General features: G+C 48.8%; 5 protein-coding genes across 5 annotated transcripts; all 5 read left to right on the top strand.

Moving 5' to 3' along the window:
• Nucleotides 1–1479: 1479 nt before the first annotated feature.
• On the top strand, nt 1480–2184 carry PtA15_7A484 (uncharacterized protein; the record flags this gene model as incomplete). The annotated part of the gene is made up of 2 exons (XM_053171094.1): nt 1480–1496; nt 1605–2184. The coding sequence occupies 2 exons, from the start codon at nt 1480–1482 to the stop codon at nt 2182–2184; spliced, it is 597 nt and encodes a 198-aa protein (XP_053022310.1).
• Nucleotides 2185–4327: 2143 nt separating this feature from the next.
• PtA15_7A485 (uncharacterized protein) lies at nt 4328–4666 on the top strand (the record flags this gene model as incomplete). Its single annotated transcript, XM_053171095.1, has 1 exon — nt 4328–4666. The coding sequence occupies one exon, from the start codon at nt 4328–4330 to the stop codon at nt 4664–4666; it is 339 nt and encodes a 112-aa protein (XP_053022311.1).
• A 1608-nt stretch (nt 4667–6274) lies between these two features.
• Nucleotides 6275–6733, top strand: PtA15_7A486 (uncharacterized protein; the record flags this gene model as incomplete). Its single annotated transcript, XM_053171096.1, has 1 exon — nt 6275–6733. The coding sequence occupies one exon, from the start codon at nt 6275–6277 to the stop codon at nt 6731–6733; it is 459 nt and encodes a 152-aa protein (XP_053022312.1).
• Nucleotides 6734–6826: 93 nt separating this feature from the next.
• PtA15_7A487 (DNA-directed RNA polymerase II subunit RPB1) lies at nt 6827–13762 on the top strand (the record flags this gene model as incomplete). Its single annotated transcript, XM_053171097.1, has 21 exons — nt 6827–6913; nt 7004–7072; nt 7181–7241; nt 7322–7392; nt 7470–8063; nt 8157–8628; nt 8733–8791; nt 8877–8893; nt 8964–12158; nt 12246–12404; nt 12497–12515; nt 12604–12624; nt 12731–12751; nt 12838–12861; nt 12946–12986; nt 13069–13137; nt 13226–13267; nt 13337–13384; nt 13465–13484; nt 13569–13604; nt 13683–13762. 21 exons carry the CDS (start codon nt 6827–6829, stop codon nt 13760–13762), a joined length of 5205 nt encoding a protein of 1734 aa, XP_053022313.1.
• A 937-nt stretch (nt 13763–14699) lies between these two features.
• On the top strand, nt 14700–16285 carry PtA15_7A488 (uncharacterized protein; the record flags this gene model as incomplete). Its single annotated transcript, XM_053171098.1, has 9 exons — nt 14700–14892; nt 14975–15070; nt 15173–15324; nt 15417–15532; nt 15593–15661; nt 15730–15839; nt 15923–15998; nt 16067–16112; nt 16211–16285. 9 exons carry the CDS (start codon nt 14700–14702, stop codon nt 16283–16285), a joined length of 933 nt encoding a protein of 310 aa, XP_053022314.1.
• Nucleotides 16286–16682: the final 397 nt, after the last annotated feature.

Raw genomic sequence — 16682 nt, forward strand, 5'->3', positions numbered from 1 at the left:
TCATCTCTCCGATCGTTATTTATTCAGTATCAAAGCGGGCAAAGCTCTGAAAAGACCTCCACCTTATCAACGGATTCTTGCAGCTTCGTGTATCATAAATTGGAAAGAGTTTCGACAATTGCTACGGCATTGCTGGATTAGATTCCTATTGAAAGATCACATCGCGTTTTCTACTCTTGAAACTGACGGGTAACCAAAGGTTACCGCCGTCGAAACTTGATGAATCTTGTACCAGCACCCAACTTGTGTATGCAACAAAAAACGCACTTCTGCATCTCTATTGTTGCGAATGTAGCAAAGGTTGACCGTGCTGTTGAATATTGTCCAGCAGGTTATCCCTTGTGCGGCTAGTAAGTCAAGTGTGACTCTACTCGATTTCAGGTAGCTACTTCCTATTGATTTAGGCTTCAAATCAATTGACAAGCTGTTTAGCGGCTGCTACAGCTTTGTTTATCAAGGCATTGTAAAGTGAGCTGCTTGACTCTCATTGTTGCAGTAAGAAAGATACCGCCCTCAATAATTCAAATATTTTGGAAGATTGCTCAATTCTCCCTTGCGGATAGTACAAGGCGGAGAGCAAATTTGAGAGATTCTCGGGACCCGATCGATTGAGGAAGTGGTAGAAGCGGATTGCGATGTTTTCTTTGAACAGGCAGGTTCACTTTGGTCAATCAATTAACCACTGAACGACGAGATGTCGGCCATTCAACACTGCGCCAAACGGAGTAAAAATTTTGCGCCGAGAGAAATCAAGCCGGAACCTAATTAGCTAAACTCTTTGTTGCAAGCCAGTGGCAGCGTGACTTTGGAGCCGAAATCATTTGGCTCGCCTCTGGTCCTGGAACAATGAGTACCTGGAGCTTGGCTAGACAAAACTTTCATCGGCAACGGTCCAAACCCACTACCCCGGCAAGTATATCACGTAGTACAATTAGAGACACCAAGTAGGATATCCAACGGCCAACCCATGTTCTATTAACTGGTACACCCTTTGTTCAGGAGAGACCCAGTTTCTATTGCTGAAGTGTAATGTATAGAGTTTGGCTCAGCAGCTGAGCACCGCACGATAAAAAATTGCGCGTCGCGACTCACGGCTGTAACAAGATCGTGCTGAGCATTCCAAAGCTACGCGCGATGTGCTGCTCGCCTTTGTTGTCGCGGTTCAGCAGTTGCAGCAGGCGCGACTCGCGTGTTGCATCTAAGATATTTAAGGTCACCTTTTGGTCTCTGCACCCCGCTTCCTCCCTCTTCATGCCACCATAAACACTTTCCTCCCAATACCACCAGCAATAAGCAAGTGTAAGTAAATTGGTGGACCCCTCTCCCCCCCCCCCCCCACCACCACCACCTCGACCACCACCACTGCTCCCTTTTCCTCTCAACGAGTTCATTCACATTACTAATTCTTCTCTATGAATATTGGCTCCTCCCCCCTTTCTCCAGAGCGGCTGCTTGCGCTTTGCCCTCGCCGAGTGCTCAATGGCCGGCAACGCCAAGTCAGTGATGGTTTCACCATACAGTTATTCCCTTTGTTCCTCACCACCGAATCTATCCGCTCTCTATCATTGATTGATCTAAAGTTTATTTTTTGGTTATCACTTCAGCCGAGACGCGGCCAGGGCACCCCACCCCTACAGCGCCCCGCCAGTGGTTGGTGCCCTTCCCAGAAGCCCGCCACTGCCAACCTCCCCAGCCGCCGGGCCCCATCTCACCCCGCCAGCTGCAAGCGTTACCCGACGCAATGCCATTCGTCGACCCGCTCGCCCACCACCGGAGCACAGGGACACCGAGACTAACGGGGACTTGGAGCTCAACTACATCGAGCTCAATGGGGACTTGGAGCTCAACGACATCGAGATTAACGGGGCCTTGGTCAACACGGCTCTCGGCCTAACCCCTACCACTGCCACATCTCCTCGTGCTCCAACCACCACTGCCCCTCCTCGTCGTGCTCCAACCACCAGCGCGCCTCAATTGCCTCCCATTTTCCCACTGCCACCCATTCGTCTCTCATCTCTATACAACGCCACCCCCCCTCTCTCCGCTCCTCCCTTTCTTCCTCGTCCTCCGCCACCATCCCGCCGCCGCAACGCCATGATCATCTTGATCCCTGCAGACCTTCCACAAGAGCTCAGGGACATCCAACTCGATGCAGCCTTGACCCAAGATGATGACTCAACTTGAACGCTTTCAACCTTTCAAACTTCTGGTATGTCTTCTCTATTCTCCTTATCTACATCCATAGAATTATTTCTACGAAAACTGAATCAATCTCATCTTATCTTCCATAAAAAAGGCTTGCTTCCGGCTTATCATTATTTGTGCTAGTCTCCTACTTAATTATCTTCGACACCTTATAAGCCTAGTTTCAAAGGCCCCCATATAGGTAGTGTAGAAATATTCAAATCATCTTCGACACCTTACAAGCCTAGTTTCAAAGGCCCTCATATAGTTAATGTAGAAAAGAACACTTTACTCTTGGACAATCTTGTTGTACCCCTAGCTCATCAAATTAGGCTTCCTCCCGCTCGTTAATCATGTATAATTCAATTGAGATGATCCTCCTCATGAACCAATCTGCTTGACTTTAACTCCGAAGAGTGATATCACTTACGCACAAGCCATGAGTTAACAAACCAACAAACCTAGCCTTTTGTCTACCTCCTTCTTTGTCATTCTTTTTTGCGCATACATTTTAAAATGGATTATAAATGGTTCCCACTTAGCGCCCAATGTGATCAGGCGCAGCTTAAGCTTTCCAAGTCGAACTTAGGACTGCCATGATCAAACCATTGAAGGTACTGATTTTTCGCCGAACACATTTAATCAGTTTGTTATTTCCGTATGCCGAATTTTGTCAATGCTAGGATTGGGCCACAGTCACAGCACACAGTCAGGTTTTAAGAGTACCCAGTTTGTAAAATATAGCATCTGGCAAAATTCAAACGAGCTTCCAATTGGCCGTGAATTTGGTAAACGTGCATATCGACAACGCAGATCTTAAGATGTGGCATCCTCCATTTGGAACCACCCGTTGTACATCTGATCCGAAAAGATGCTGGGTATGGAGTCCCAAGTGCCCGCATCTTCTTTGATAGATAAGCGGGTTAATCATCCATATCCTACGGCGCGTCTCACAAATCGTGCTCCCTGGTGAAGCTGCGCTATTCTTTCGATTACGTATAGATCAAAAAGCTTTTTTAATTACTAGTATCAAGATAAGTTCCATATACTTGGTGATTTCTCAAAAATACCACATTCTCTTTGATCAGTGCCGTTTTTAGAGCACATGGCCACCCTTCTTAAAATTATCAAATGTGAAACATCGCGCAACTTCTAGCTCCTAAGCCCATCCAAGTGCTTGAACATGTAGACCTATCAGTAAAATATTGTCTCACCATATCTTCCTTGCCCGGCTAGTAAACAGAGTGCACTCTCATTCCTCTTTGGAAGCGAGACGCGTTTTCTTCTCAAATTCATTCCAATGATCAAGTCGCTAAGAAGCAAGCACGACTTGGCTCGATCAACCGCAGGAAGCCTCCGGAGCTTCATTTCCACTGCAAAGGCCATCAGGGAGCATACAAGGAAGGGACCTCAATCGGGCATTCAGCAGCAAAACTTTGTAGAACTAGATCATCAACTAATCTGGATACAAAATCCAGTGCCTCATTGGTGAACCAAAAAGTGAAGCTCTGCTGGGGAAATTAGGAATCGAAGCTGAACAGCCACGAGTAACTTCCGCGGCGAAGCTGAGCATTACGAGCAGGGACATTCAATACAATACCCATCCGTCAACTCCTGGTTTACAACGCGTTTGTTTTTAAGAAAAGCACTGCCTCAGTCTCTGTAGTTGAAGCACGGTTAGATAGGGTTTGGCTCAGCGACAAGAAACTGGCGCGTCGCGATTCACTTCAGCAGCAAAAATCGTGCTGAGGATTCGTGCTGAGGATTGCAATCCTATACACGGTGTGCTGCTTGCCTTTGTGGTCCCGGCTCAGCAGTTGCAGCAGCCGTGTGGCGTGTCTTCCTTCTAGGATATTTAAAGGCCATCTTTCTCTGCTTGCCGCTCCTCCCTCCCTCATACTTCCCTAGACACTTTCCTCACCATCACCGCCAGCAATTAGCAAAGGTAAGTAAATTCCTACGATCCCCCCCCCCCCCCCCCCCCCCCCCCCTCACACACACACTCATATATATACGCCCACACCACCATCGCCCCTGCTCCCCTTCCTTCTCAGTGACTCGATTCACAATACTCATTCCTCTTGATTGCTTTTCTCCTCCTCCCGCCTCTCTCCAGAGCCCCGCTAGCTTTGCTTTTGCCACAATGGGCCCTCCTGCCGCTGGCCCAGCAGTGGAGCTCAAGGACGGCAATATCAACGTAGCCTTGGCCAACAACTCCCTCGGCCTTACTACCGCCTCCCACACCTCCCAAACCTCCCCCCAAGCTGCAAACACCACTCGCACCCAATTGCCTCCCAACCAGGTCACACCTCTCAACAACGCCACTCCCCCTCCAAACCCTCGCCCTCGCCACCGGCGTCCTCCATCATCACCTCGACGCCGCCCAATTATTCTCATCTTGCTCCCAGATCTCCCACCAGAGCTGCGGGACATTCAACTCGATGCAGCTATGACCCGAGATGACGATGACGACTCGGCTTGAATGCTTTCAAACCTCCAAATTTCTGGTATGCATTTTCTCCTCTCCTCATCTGCATTCATAGGATTGACTCAACGGAAACCTAATCATTATCACCTATTTGTTTTTGATGAAAAAAAATGCAGTCTTCATATCATTTATGTTTGTATCATTGCTTAATTATCCATGACACCTCATCAGCCTAGTTTCAAAGGCCCTTATCTGGATAATGTAGCAAAGAAAACTTTCACCTCGCTATGCATAGCAATGGATGTCCAGGGTATTTCATTTATGCTAGTCTCATACTTCAATGATCTTCGAAACCTTCTAAGCCTAGTATAAACGCCCTAGTTAACTGTTGTAGAAAAGAACACTATCATATTGGACAGTCTTGTTGTACTCTTAGCTCTTACCAAATGAAATTCTCCTACTCTTTAATGATGTTTAATTCAACTGGAATGATATTCCTCATGTGTTGGACCAATTTAATTGGCTCCGTCTTAAAACTCGAGTCGTGCCCATTTTGCACAATCCATGAATGAAGTACAGCCTTCCGTCTACCTTCTTGTCCGTCATTCCTTTTTCCCCATGTGGATTATCCTCGACACCTGAGAGTCCTGGTTTCGAAAGCCCTCATCATGAAAATACTGTATTGTACTGCTGCTCTACCCAGTGTAACCCTCCTCCGCCGCAATGAAATTGTAAAATGTATTTAATTCATGTAAAAGGATCCTACTCAGGGTCCGATCCGATAGCATCTGTTGTTGCAGTTAAGATTTGGAATGCCGTGATCAAAATATTCTCAGGCTTGATTCCCTCTTGCAACATGATGCACCTTGACTTATCGGGACATGTGGAAAAAACCCCTTGGTCCCTCGGGGGGCGCAGAGCTCGGGGTGAGCAGCCGGAAAGGTTTGGGAGTGGCTCCACCCTGGTTGCCTTGATGAAACAGAGACCTTACGGGGCTGCGCTTCGGGCTCCGACCGAAATGCTCGTGTCAGCTAACTTAGCTAATTTCCCTCCTCGGGGGAGCGCATCGGAGGGTCCCTGCGGGACGGCGTCCCCCCTCCACATAGAGAGGGACTTAGTTAAGTTAGTCGTGTCAGGCTCGCGACCAATCAGCTGGAGACTATTTCCTGGAAAACGGGAGCAGAAGTTTCCGGGTGGTGCATCCATCCATACATGCATCATGCCCTGGCCCGTCCCGGCAAAAAGTGGTTGGACAAAGCAGCTCGAAACAGGGTGTGGCTTTGATTATTGGGCCGGCTATGTACACCATGACTTCCATTGTGCAGCCCAGGACAGGAGCAGTAGATCAACATCAGACGGGGCGCGAGAGCGGCCGCTCGCCCTGGCTATCTGCAAATATCCCCAAGTTCTGGCAATGGTATTTGCCGTGGAGCGCAGAGGTGACCCACCGCGCGTTTTTACATACAAGTACAGAGAAACAAGACCAGCTGAGCTGCCCGGATAAGGGTAGATGGCATGCGGGTGGTGAGGCAACCTGTTTTGATAGAGATTTTCATGGTGTGTGTGGTTCTGTGAGTTGGAGATGAGGGTGATGAGGCAAGCGGCAGACAGCTCGGTTGTCAGAAACCCAGCCCTAATCGGCAGAAAGGGGAGTTTAAAGTGATGTGTAACCCCCGGCGGGTCTCGAGGGAATCGAGCCGGGCGTGGCTGGGCTTGGAAGGTGGAGCCGACCCCGCGGGAGCAGCCCACCCGCCTCTTCTGCCACCAACCACTCCCATCGCCAACGACCCCACCAGCCAGCCAGCGCACCCGAACCGCATCTCATGGCCATCGACCAGCTCACCTGAACACGGCCAGCACCACCCGGCTTGCTTCCACTCTGCCCGGCTCGCTCGAACACCTCTTCGAACGGCCACTCCCCACTACCGCCTCCCGATCGCGAACTCGGCGCTCAAGAAAGCCTTAATAGCCTCCCAAATATCCATCGACCCCCTCTCAAGACCTCTGACTGCTTGCTTGCTCGATCACCCATCTCATCCTCAAGACCCATCCCACTCAGCACCCTACACCCCGAGAAAAACTCATCCTCCCCCCTCACCCCTCCGCAAGAAGAAAAAATAATAATACGTACATTACATCGGCAAGATGAATTCTAATCAATTTGTTCATTCAAGTGCTCCCACTCGAAGGGTCCGAACCATCCAGTTCGGAATCATGTCGCCAGACGAGATCAAAGGCTTCAGTGTTGCTAAGATTGAACATCCTGAGACCTACGAGGAGGGTGGCATCCATCCCAAAGTGGTAAGGTCGCCTCAGTCGCCTCGTGTTCTTTTAACCCTTCTCTTCTTTTTCATCTGACTCCGCCATATCTACATTCACTCCTTATTCAAGGGCGGCCTGTCGGATCCTAGAATGGGAACTATCGACCGCAACATGAAATGTCAAACCTGTGGTGAAGATGTATGCCCCTCAGATCATCACTCACCATCCTCACCCCTCACGTGAATCTAATCCTCTCACCCCTCACGTCCTTGCTTTGTTTCTTCCTTTTTTTTCTTACCTTTACAGATGTCGACGTGTCCTGGTCACTTCGCACACGTCGAACTCGCTCGTGCGGTCTATCATGTCGGTCAGTGATGGGGAACATCATCCACTCTTTTTGAATTTCTCAACTTATTACTTGACGTGATTTAAAATCAACCAACTCAGGGTTCCTGAATCGCGTCAAGAAAATTCTGGAATGTGTCTGCGTCAAATGTTCCAAGCTGAAATCTGATGTCGTAAGTCGTTAATCTCCAGTTCCACACTCTCAAAACATTCCTGATTCGCGCCCTCTTTCATTCCACAACTTCCACAGGTCACCGATCCTGCTCTGGCGCTGATTGCGAGACGGATTAAGGATCCAAAGAAAAGATTTACTGCTGTTCATCAACTGTGTAGAGGAAAGAACATCTGTGCAACCGATGAAACTGATGACAAGCCCGAGAACCCCGACGAGCCAATCCCAGATGATCAAATCCCTAAGGGTCACGGCGGATGTGGCCATCCTCAACCTCAGATTCGGAAAGAAGGCTTGAAGATGTTTCTACAGTACACCAAACGGAAGGGCGAGGAAGATGAAGAGGGTGTAGGGACTCTAGCTGGCACAGAACGGCAGCCATTAACCGCCGACAGGGCTCAGGCGATACTACGGAAGATATCAGATGAGGATCTGCAGATCCTAGGCTTGCATGCAACAGAGGCTCGACCCGAGTGGATGATCCTCACCGTACTCCCTATCCCCCCTCCCCCCGTCAGGCCAAGTATCGCTATGGACGGTGGCGCAACTCGAGGAGAAGATGATCTGACTTACAAGCTCGCCGAGGTCATTAAGGCCAATCAAGCTGTCCGCAAGTTTGAGAGCGAAGGGGCCCCTGCCCATGTCATCACAGAGTTTGAAACGCTTCTACAGGTCAGTTCGAAGCCACAACTGTCTTCTTTTTCATTTCTCAACAGTTGCCCATCAAAGCCAGTCCTGAATTCTGCGATCTTACCATCTTTCCAGTGGCACATTGCAACCTACATGGATAATGATCTCGCAGGACAGCCACAGGCTCTTCAAAAGTCTGGACGGCCGATCAAATCTCTCAGAGCGCGTCTGAAAGGAAAAGAAGGTCGACTTCGAGGGAACTTAATGGGAAAACGAGTGGATTTCTCGGCGCGAACGGTCATCACTGGTGACCCGAATCTGCAGCTCGATCAGGTTGGTGTACCCTATTCGATTGCTAGGAACTTGACCTATCCAGAGCGAGTCACACCGTACAATATCAGCTACTTGCAAGAGCTCGTCCAAAACGGTCCCACTGAATATCCCGGCGCAAGATATGTGGTTCGTGATACAGGGGATCGAATCGATCTGCGCTATAACAAACGAGCCGATACTTTCCTTCAGTACGGGTGGATCGTGGAGCGCCATCTCAAGGATGGCGATTATGTATTGTTCAATCGACAGCCGTCACTGCATAAAATGAGTATGAGTAAGTACTTTCAACACTCCTATTAATCGCAATAGTGATGTCAATGCGTCTTTGTCCACGTACAAGAAACTGATCACTACTTTTGTCAAAAACAAACTAAATAGTGTCACATCGTATCAAATTGATGCCCTACTCCACATTCAGGCTCAATCTCTCTGTAACTGTAAGCTATCTGACCCCCAAGTTTTATGATCCCTCCCAACAAATTCAATCAACTCTCTGACTCATGTATGTCTTGATGAACCCAGCCGCCATATAACGCAGAGTAAGCAATACCCGGCCCTCGGGAGGGGTATAGGGTTATGCTAACACTTCTTGACTCATTCCACATTTAGTTTTGACGGAGACGAGATGAATTTGCACGTGCCGCAGTCCGAAGAGACTCGAGCAGAACTTGCTCAAATTGCCTGGGTACCTCGTAACATTGTCTCGCCTCAAGCCAACAAGCCAGTGATGGGAATCGTCCAAGACACCCTTTGCGGGGTACGGAAGTTTACGCTACGGGATTGTTTCATGGATCGAGACTTTGTCCAGAACATTCTGCTCTGGGTGCCCGGATGGGACGGTGTAGTTCCACCACCAGCGATCCTGAAGCCCAAACCGCTGTGGACCGGCAAACAGATCTTATCAATGTGCATACCCAAGGGAATCAATCTGCTGAGAGACGACGAAAACCAGACATCTCTCCCCATCGCCGATAAGGGTTTGTGGATCGAGGATGGCGAGATCATCTACGGCGTTGTAGATAAAAAGTGTGTGGGTGCTTCTCAGGGAGGACTGATTCATGTGATTTTTCGTGAAAAGGGTCCCGAAGTCACTCGTGGCCTCTTCTCGGGAATCCAGATGGTTGTGAACTATTGGCTGCTCCATCATGGATTTAGTATTGGTATTGGTGACACCGTTCCCGACAAGGCTACTATGGAGGCCATCACCAACTTCATCTCGGAGGCCAAGAGGGAGGTCTCCGAGACCATCTCTCTAGCCCAAGAAGACAAACTTCAAGCAGAACCCGGTATGACGATTCGCGAGTCATTCGAAGCCAAAGTCAACCGAGCTCTCAACACCGCTCGAGACAATGCCGGTCGCTCGGCCGAACAGTCCTTGAAGGATGACAACAACGTCAAGCAGATGGTCACAGCAGGCTCCAAAGGTTCCTTTATCAACATTTCTCAGATGTCGGCATGTGTGGGACAGCAGTCCGTCGAAGGGAAACGTATTCCTTATGGCTTCAAATATCGAACCCTGCCTCATTTTACCAAGGATGACTACTCGCCCGAATCGCGGGGATTCGTCGAAAACTCTTACTTGCGAGGACTGACCCCGCAAGAGTTCTTTTTCCATGCCATGGCAGGTCGAGAGGGATTGATTGATACAGCCGTCAAAACTGCCGAGACGGGTTACATCCAGCGTCGTCTGCTGAAGGCTCTCGAAGATGTCATGGTCACCTACGATGGCACGGTTCGTAACTCGTTGGGCGATATCGTCCAGTTTGTTTACGGAGAAGATGGCGTCGATGGAGGAACGGTGGAATACCAAAACTTGGACAGTGTTCGACTGTCAAACGAAAAATTCGACAAAAAGTTCCGGGTCGATGTTACCGATCCCAGGTTCGACTACAAACCGGGCGTCCTGCAAGTCGGTCTCAACGATAGCTCGTTGGCCTTGCAGAGTGTCCTGGATGCCGAATGGAACCAGTTATGTGAAGATCGGGAAACATTGCGGAAGTTCATATTCACCGATGGGAACGGCCGCAAACCGTTGCCTGTCAACATCCGACGTATCATCCAAAATGCTCAACAAATCTTCCATATTGATTTCAGGAAGCCAAGCGACCTTCCTCCCCATGAGATAATCCAAATGGTCAAGGATCTGTGCGATCGTCTCATAGTGGTTCGCGGAGATGATCCTCTAAGTCGCGCTGCTCAAGCAAATTGTACTCTGCTGTTCCGAATCCTGCTGCGGTCTAACTTTGCGACTCGAAGGGTGCTGGAAGAATTCCATCTGAACAAGGAAGCATTTGAGTGGATCTTAGGAGAGATTGAAGCCAGGTTCAACCAGTCCTTAGCTGCCCCAGGCGAGATGTGCGGAACGTTGGCGGCCCAGTCGATCGGAGAACCTGCGACACAAATGACCCTCAATACCTTCCATTATGCTGGTGTTTCGAGTAAGAACGTGACCCTTGGGGTTCCTCGACTGAAGGAAATCATCAACGTGGCTACCAACATCAAAACTCCCTCCTTGACCGTTTATCTCAATGAGAACATTGCCAATGATATCGAAGCCGCAAAAGATATCCAGACCGAACTTGCCCACACAACACTCAAGACGGTTACCGCCTCCACTCAGATTATCTACGATCCCAATCCCAAGAGCACGATTGTGGAGGAGGATCTGGACTTCGTTGATGCGTTCTTTGCGGTTCCTGATGACGAGGTAGAAGCTCAACTAGACCACCAGTCGCCCTGGCTACTTCGACTCGAATTGGACCGTGCCAAGATGCTCGACAAGAAGCTGTCGATGAACTTTGTGGCCTCTCGAATAGCCGAAGTGTTCAAGTCAGACCTGTTTATAATCTGGTCGGAAGACAACGCAGAGAAGTTGACAATTCGGTGTCGGGCGATGCAATCCTCAGAGGCTGATAAGGATGATGACGAAGGCCAGGTCGAAGAGGACGTGTTCTTGAGAGAAATCAATCAGATGCTGGGCAGTATCTCCCTACGTGGTGTCGAAGGTATCCAGAGAGTCTTCATGCTGCAACATAACGTCAACTACATCAATGCTAGCGGGGAATTCGAGCGGAAGACTGAATGGGTGCTGGAGACGGATGGGATCAATCTCAAGGAAGTCTTATGTGTCGATGGGGTGGATCCGATCCGGACGGTGTCAAACAACTGTGTGGAGATCCTGACCGTGTTGGGAGTCGAAGCAGCCCGGGCCTCGTTATTGAAAGAGTTACGAAACGTGATCGAGTTTGATGGGTCGTATGTGAACTATCGACACCTGGCCCTATTGTGTGACTTGATGACGAACCGGGGCTCGTTGATGGCGATCACGCGACACGGGATTAACCGGACGGATACGGGCCCCTTGATGCGCTGTTCGTTCGAAGAGACGGTCGAGATCCTGATGGATGCTGCGGCGTTAGGAGAGAAGGACCATTGCACGGGTGTGGCGGAGAACGTGTTACTAGGCCAGCTAGCGCCGATGGGCACGGGCGCGTTCGATGTAGCGCTAGATCTAGAGATGTTGAAGGACGTAGTGATCGACCATCGGCTGCCGGTCGCAGGTGAGATCCTGGGCGGCCGGTACGCAGACGGCGCAATGACCCCCGGCGGCGGCATGACCCCGTACGCCGAGTTCGGCGACACCAGAACGCCCGCGGCCAGGTTCGAGGACGGCCCCGTGCCCCACGCTATGTTCTCCCCCATCATCACCGCCGGCGCTGACGACGGCTTTGGCGGGAGTAACGATATCTATGGCGGCTATGGCGGCCAATCTCCCTACGGCGCCGGAGGCGGGACTTCTCCTGGGTAAGCTTTTTCTCCCCTCTCTCCCCCATATTATCGAGTCCGTCAAAAATTCCACTGACTTGAGGGTATTTCTTGGGTCCCATTCAGCTACTCGCCCTCCAGTCCCTCCTACAACCCCGCCGCAAGCCCTGCATACACTCCTACAAGTCCTACCTGGAGCGGTGCATCTCCTTGGGTCGCCTCGGGTACTTCGCCGGGGTACAGTCCTACGAGTCCCCGAATGGGCGCCACTAGTCCTAGGTTCTCGTGAGTCCATCCCCTCCCCCCCTCTTCTCCCCCTTTTTCATGGTTATTATCTGACCACCTTTGGATCCTTGCGTCGTGTTCGTTCATTACAGGCCCGCTTCGCCTAACTTCGTCAGTCTTTCTCCTCCCTCATTTCATCGCGAAAACCTGTCCTCTGTGAAACTGATCTTTGATTTCCTTCCTTCAACCCTATTTCCAGTCGCCTGCCTCGCCCAACTTTGTCAGTCCGATTTCTTCCCCCCATCCCTCGCCAAAACATACATGGCTTGTTTTTGTTGTTGTTGGGCTGACTGACTGTTCTTGGATTGTCGGCTGGGTGTTTACAGTCTCCTGCATCGCCTGCTTTTGTGAGCTTTTCTTTGCACTTCCCCATTATTTATTCCTCTTCATCACCTGCTCAATTGACTTACTGGCCTCGGTTTATTTTCTTTAGTCGCCTACTTCACCTTCATTCTCGGTAAGGACCCAACTGGATCGCTTCTTATTCTGTCTTGTCTTCGATTGTTCACACCTTATATCTTCCCTGTCTGGTCTTATTTAGCCTGCATCGCCTCGGTTCTCGCCAAGCAGTCCGAACTACTCGTGCGTCTCTCCTTCGGTCTCTCCATCATCTCCTAATAACATCTCACTCCCTTCTGTGGCTCAATTGCGTGCTGTTCTTTAGTCCTGCCGGAATAGCCACTTCACCGCGTTATTCTCCCACGTCCCCTGCGATGTCGCCCTCCTCTCCTAAGTAAGTGCTCCCGGTCAACTAAGCGAAAGATAGACAGGTAAAGGTTCTGATCCGCTGATGATCGAATTTGTCCGCTTTCCTTTTTTAGATATAGTCCTGCTAGTCCCGCTTTCTCGCCTGCATCTCCCAAGTCAGTCTTTCCTCCTTCTGATTTCCTTAATGACCTTTGGAGAAGTTAATCGAGCTTTGTTGTGCTTAGGTATTCCCCGACCACTCAGCGTTGGTCACCCCAATCACCGGCCTTCTCGTAAGTTGATTTGCCTTTCTCTTTCGCGTCCTCATTCACTGACTGTTTCCTTTTTTTCTTTTGGCGGGGTTTCTCAACAGGCCTGCTAGTCCGAAGTACAGTGTGAGTGACAGCTAGATGAACCGAGCCCTTTTCTTGACAAACTAATTCATGTTGATTGATTCGCATAACCCCCGATGAACAGCCTGCTTCGCCGGCTTACAGTCCCACAAGTCCTCAAGTAAGTCGTTTTCTTTCGCATTTCAGAGTATAAGTTAGGGGGAGGAAGAGCTGATGATAAGGACTTTGTCGTCCAAAGTATTCACCCACGTCCCCTCAAGCTCAAACCTCGCCTCAATCGCCTCAATGGGCCCCGACGAATACGAACGGGAACGCTAACGGAACGCACCCACAACAACAACAACAGCAGCAGCAGCCGCAACAACAGAACCCGGAGACTTATCCAAATGGATCTTATTCCTATAGTTCTGCGCCTTCTTGGTCTCGTTAATTATGCCCACCTCTCCCTCCCCTCCCCTCAACTCTCTCTCCCTCTCTCTCCTCCTCACTCTAAGACATATACATGTATTGTGTGTGTTTTTTTTTCAGACGAAAATGGTCTCCTCTCCAGAACAAGTAATTTACATGCTTTTTGGATCACATTTGAGTTCTCCAACCTCCTTTTTTCTCGATCACGTATCCCAGGGTTTCTTTCTTCCTCCCATGTTCTTTTTTTACCTTTTTTTTTTGAAAACTTAGCACTTTGCGAGTAAGTATACATATATGTATATATACATGCAAGAAAACAAAACAAAACAACGTTTCTGGTTCATGTGTTGCCTTTTCTTGACGAATACATAAATACATGACAAACGGGGTTTTCGTGTCTGAGTAGCACAGGACTTATAGTTAATTCTTTATTGTGGAAGGTAATAATTGTGGTATTCAAAATTGCATGTCACTATTTACATAAAATCATAAAACCAATTTTGGCTGGAAGATGTCAGCGTGCATAAAACTTAAAGTGACATCTCCCAGCCAAAATTGCAGTTTATGATTTTATGTAAAAAAATCTTATGCAATTTTGAATACCATAAATGCCATTAGGTGTGAATGGAGATCATGTGAGGATGGTGCAAAACATCCAAGTTGTAATATGGCAAGTTGCAACCCTTTCCTCTACGTCCGAGAGGCTTGGTTACATAAGCTATCCCTTGGCCGGTGGCCGATGATGTCATCTTGATCCTCCCAGACTGACTTGCTTCTGTTGAAAGTTGGAAAGCCAGGAAAGCGTTGATAAAACCTGCTTGCAATTCCGAAGTGGGATCGGCGGACCATGACGCAAACCCAGCTCCCTCCGTGTATCGTTCATGCCTTCCGACAGCTCAAAATCCCTACCGAAGGATTAGTCCAGGTCTCGCCCCAGAAGGTGACCGATACCAGTCAAGGTCTGAGTTATTTTGTCAAGACGACAAGCTCGGCTGATGGTGTGAAAAGATTCAGGGAAAGTCTCAAGTATCGCTACCTCTGTTGATCGCACGAAACCGTCCTCATCCGTAAATGACAATAACCGCCTTTCATTCGACTCATTTATTGATCTTTAGGGGGAAGATGAGTCACTCCGAGCACTTCGAGCTTCAGCGCCTGGTTTTGTACCAAAACCTCTGGGCATTTTCAACGATGAGGGCAAAACTGTAATGATTTCCGGTACAAACCTCCTTCAAAAAACAATAAATTTGCCCTGAAGCTGGTGGCTGACTTGCCTTCTACCATCTTCGACAATTGGTATTTTCCTGAACCGTTTTGTAGAATGTTTTGATCTATCGCATATGGAATCTTGCCTGGAGCCCTCCCTTGCTCGTGAAGTAGCCAACATGCATGACCCTATTCGAGCCTCTTCTCTATCACCAAATGGAATGTACGGATTCGATGTCCCGACGTATTGCGGTGAAACCGAGCAGGTCACTTGATCTTCATTTTTTGCTCGTTATCATTTCATAATCCAAGCCAATTGTTGTTTTACTCTTGCTTCAATTTATCAAATAAAATCCAGGATAACACGTGGGCAGGTGATTGGATGGTGTTTTTCAGAGATCGGCGAATCAAGAGTTTGGTGGACCGAATCGAAGACGAAGAAATAGCCACATTAGGGAAGACCATGTGTGATCAGTAAGCACGATCAACATTCATGAGATAGGGGAGTTCTAACGACGCCTGTGAGAGCTACAGGGTGATTCCATTTCTCCTCACTGATTTCGCTCCAGCTCCGGTACCGGTAATCATCCATGGTGACCTATGGTCAGTTAAACTATCGCGGTATCTAATCAAAAGTGAAATCTTCGTTAACCGCAAACCATTCATTCCAGGGCAGGAAATATATCTGTGAGTCGGAAGAACGGCCTACCGGTCTTGTTTGACCCTTCAAGCTATTACGGACATAACGAAGTCGAATTGGGTATCATGAAAATGTTCGGAGGTAGATCAGCAGCTGCTTGTGGGTAATGCAAGGTCCAAATCTTCTGACTCCTCATTTCTTTTATCTCCAACTGTGTGACATAGGCAGGTCCGACGCGTTTTTTGAAGAGTACTATAAGCACCGACCCAAAAGCCAGCCTCACCATGATGAGCGAATCAGGTATTCCCAATTGCAGGGCTTGGAAATGTCTTAAATGATCATAGGGTACTAATTACTGTGAACTCCAGGTTATACGAGCTCTACCATCACTTAAACCATACATTGATATTTGGCGTGAGTCTCCTCTTTTTCTTCCTTTGCAAGCTTATGAATGCGAAGCGACAACCAGTTTACCTTTCTTGAACCTATCGGAATGGTGGGCAAAAATTCAGGGAAGCTACCGGTCCGGGGCCATCAGAATTATGAACGAGCTCATTGAATTTGTGAAGAAGAATAGTCAAGGCTGATCATCAATAAACTAACAGTAGGTGGACAGAAAAATTTGGACCCAAAACTCACAATTTTTCATTTATTCCTTACTGCTTCAAACAAGAATAATTTTGGGATGGGATAAGGGGGATTGTTGATGTATGGTAGATCAAGCCTGTTTAGGCACTTGGCCCAGTCCCAGCTTGACACACTAGCGTAACAAAGCCTTACGAGCACTTGCTGGCAAGAGCCATGCCTGAAGTGCATGCAAGGCTTACACCCAAGACAACTAAATTTCATCCCTCACAATGCCGCTGGAAATTTTTCAAAGGACTAGTGCTGCTTGATTGTGCATCAATCCCTCTGTTGAGATTTCTGTTTCCTTTTTTGGACATGCTCTCATTCCTGTCCGGATTGCTGCCGTGGCTTTTCCCG

This window comes from Puccinia triticina, chromosome 7A (assembly GCF_026914185.1).
Source record: "Puccinia triticina chromosome 7A, complete sequence".
In the NCBI taxonomy this organism is placed as follows: Eukaryota; Fungi; Basidiomycota; class Pucciniomycetes; order Pucciniales; family Pucciniaceae; genus Puccinia; species Puccinia triticina.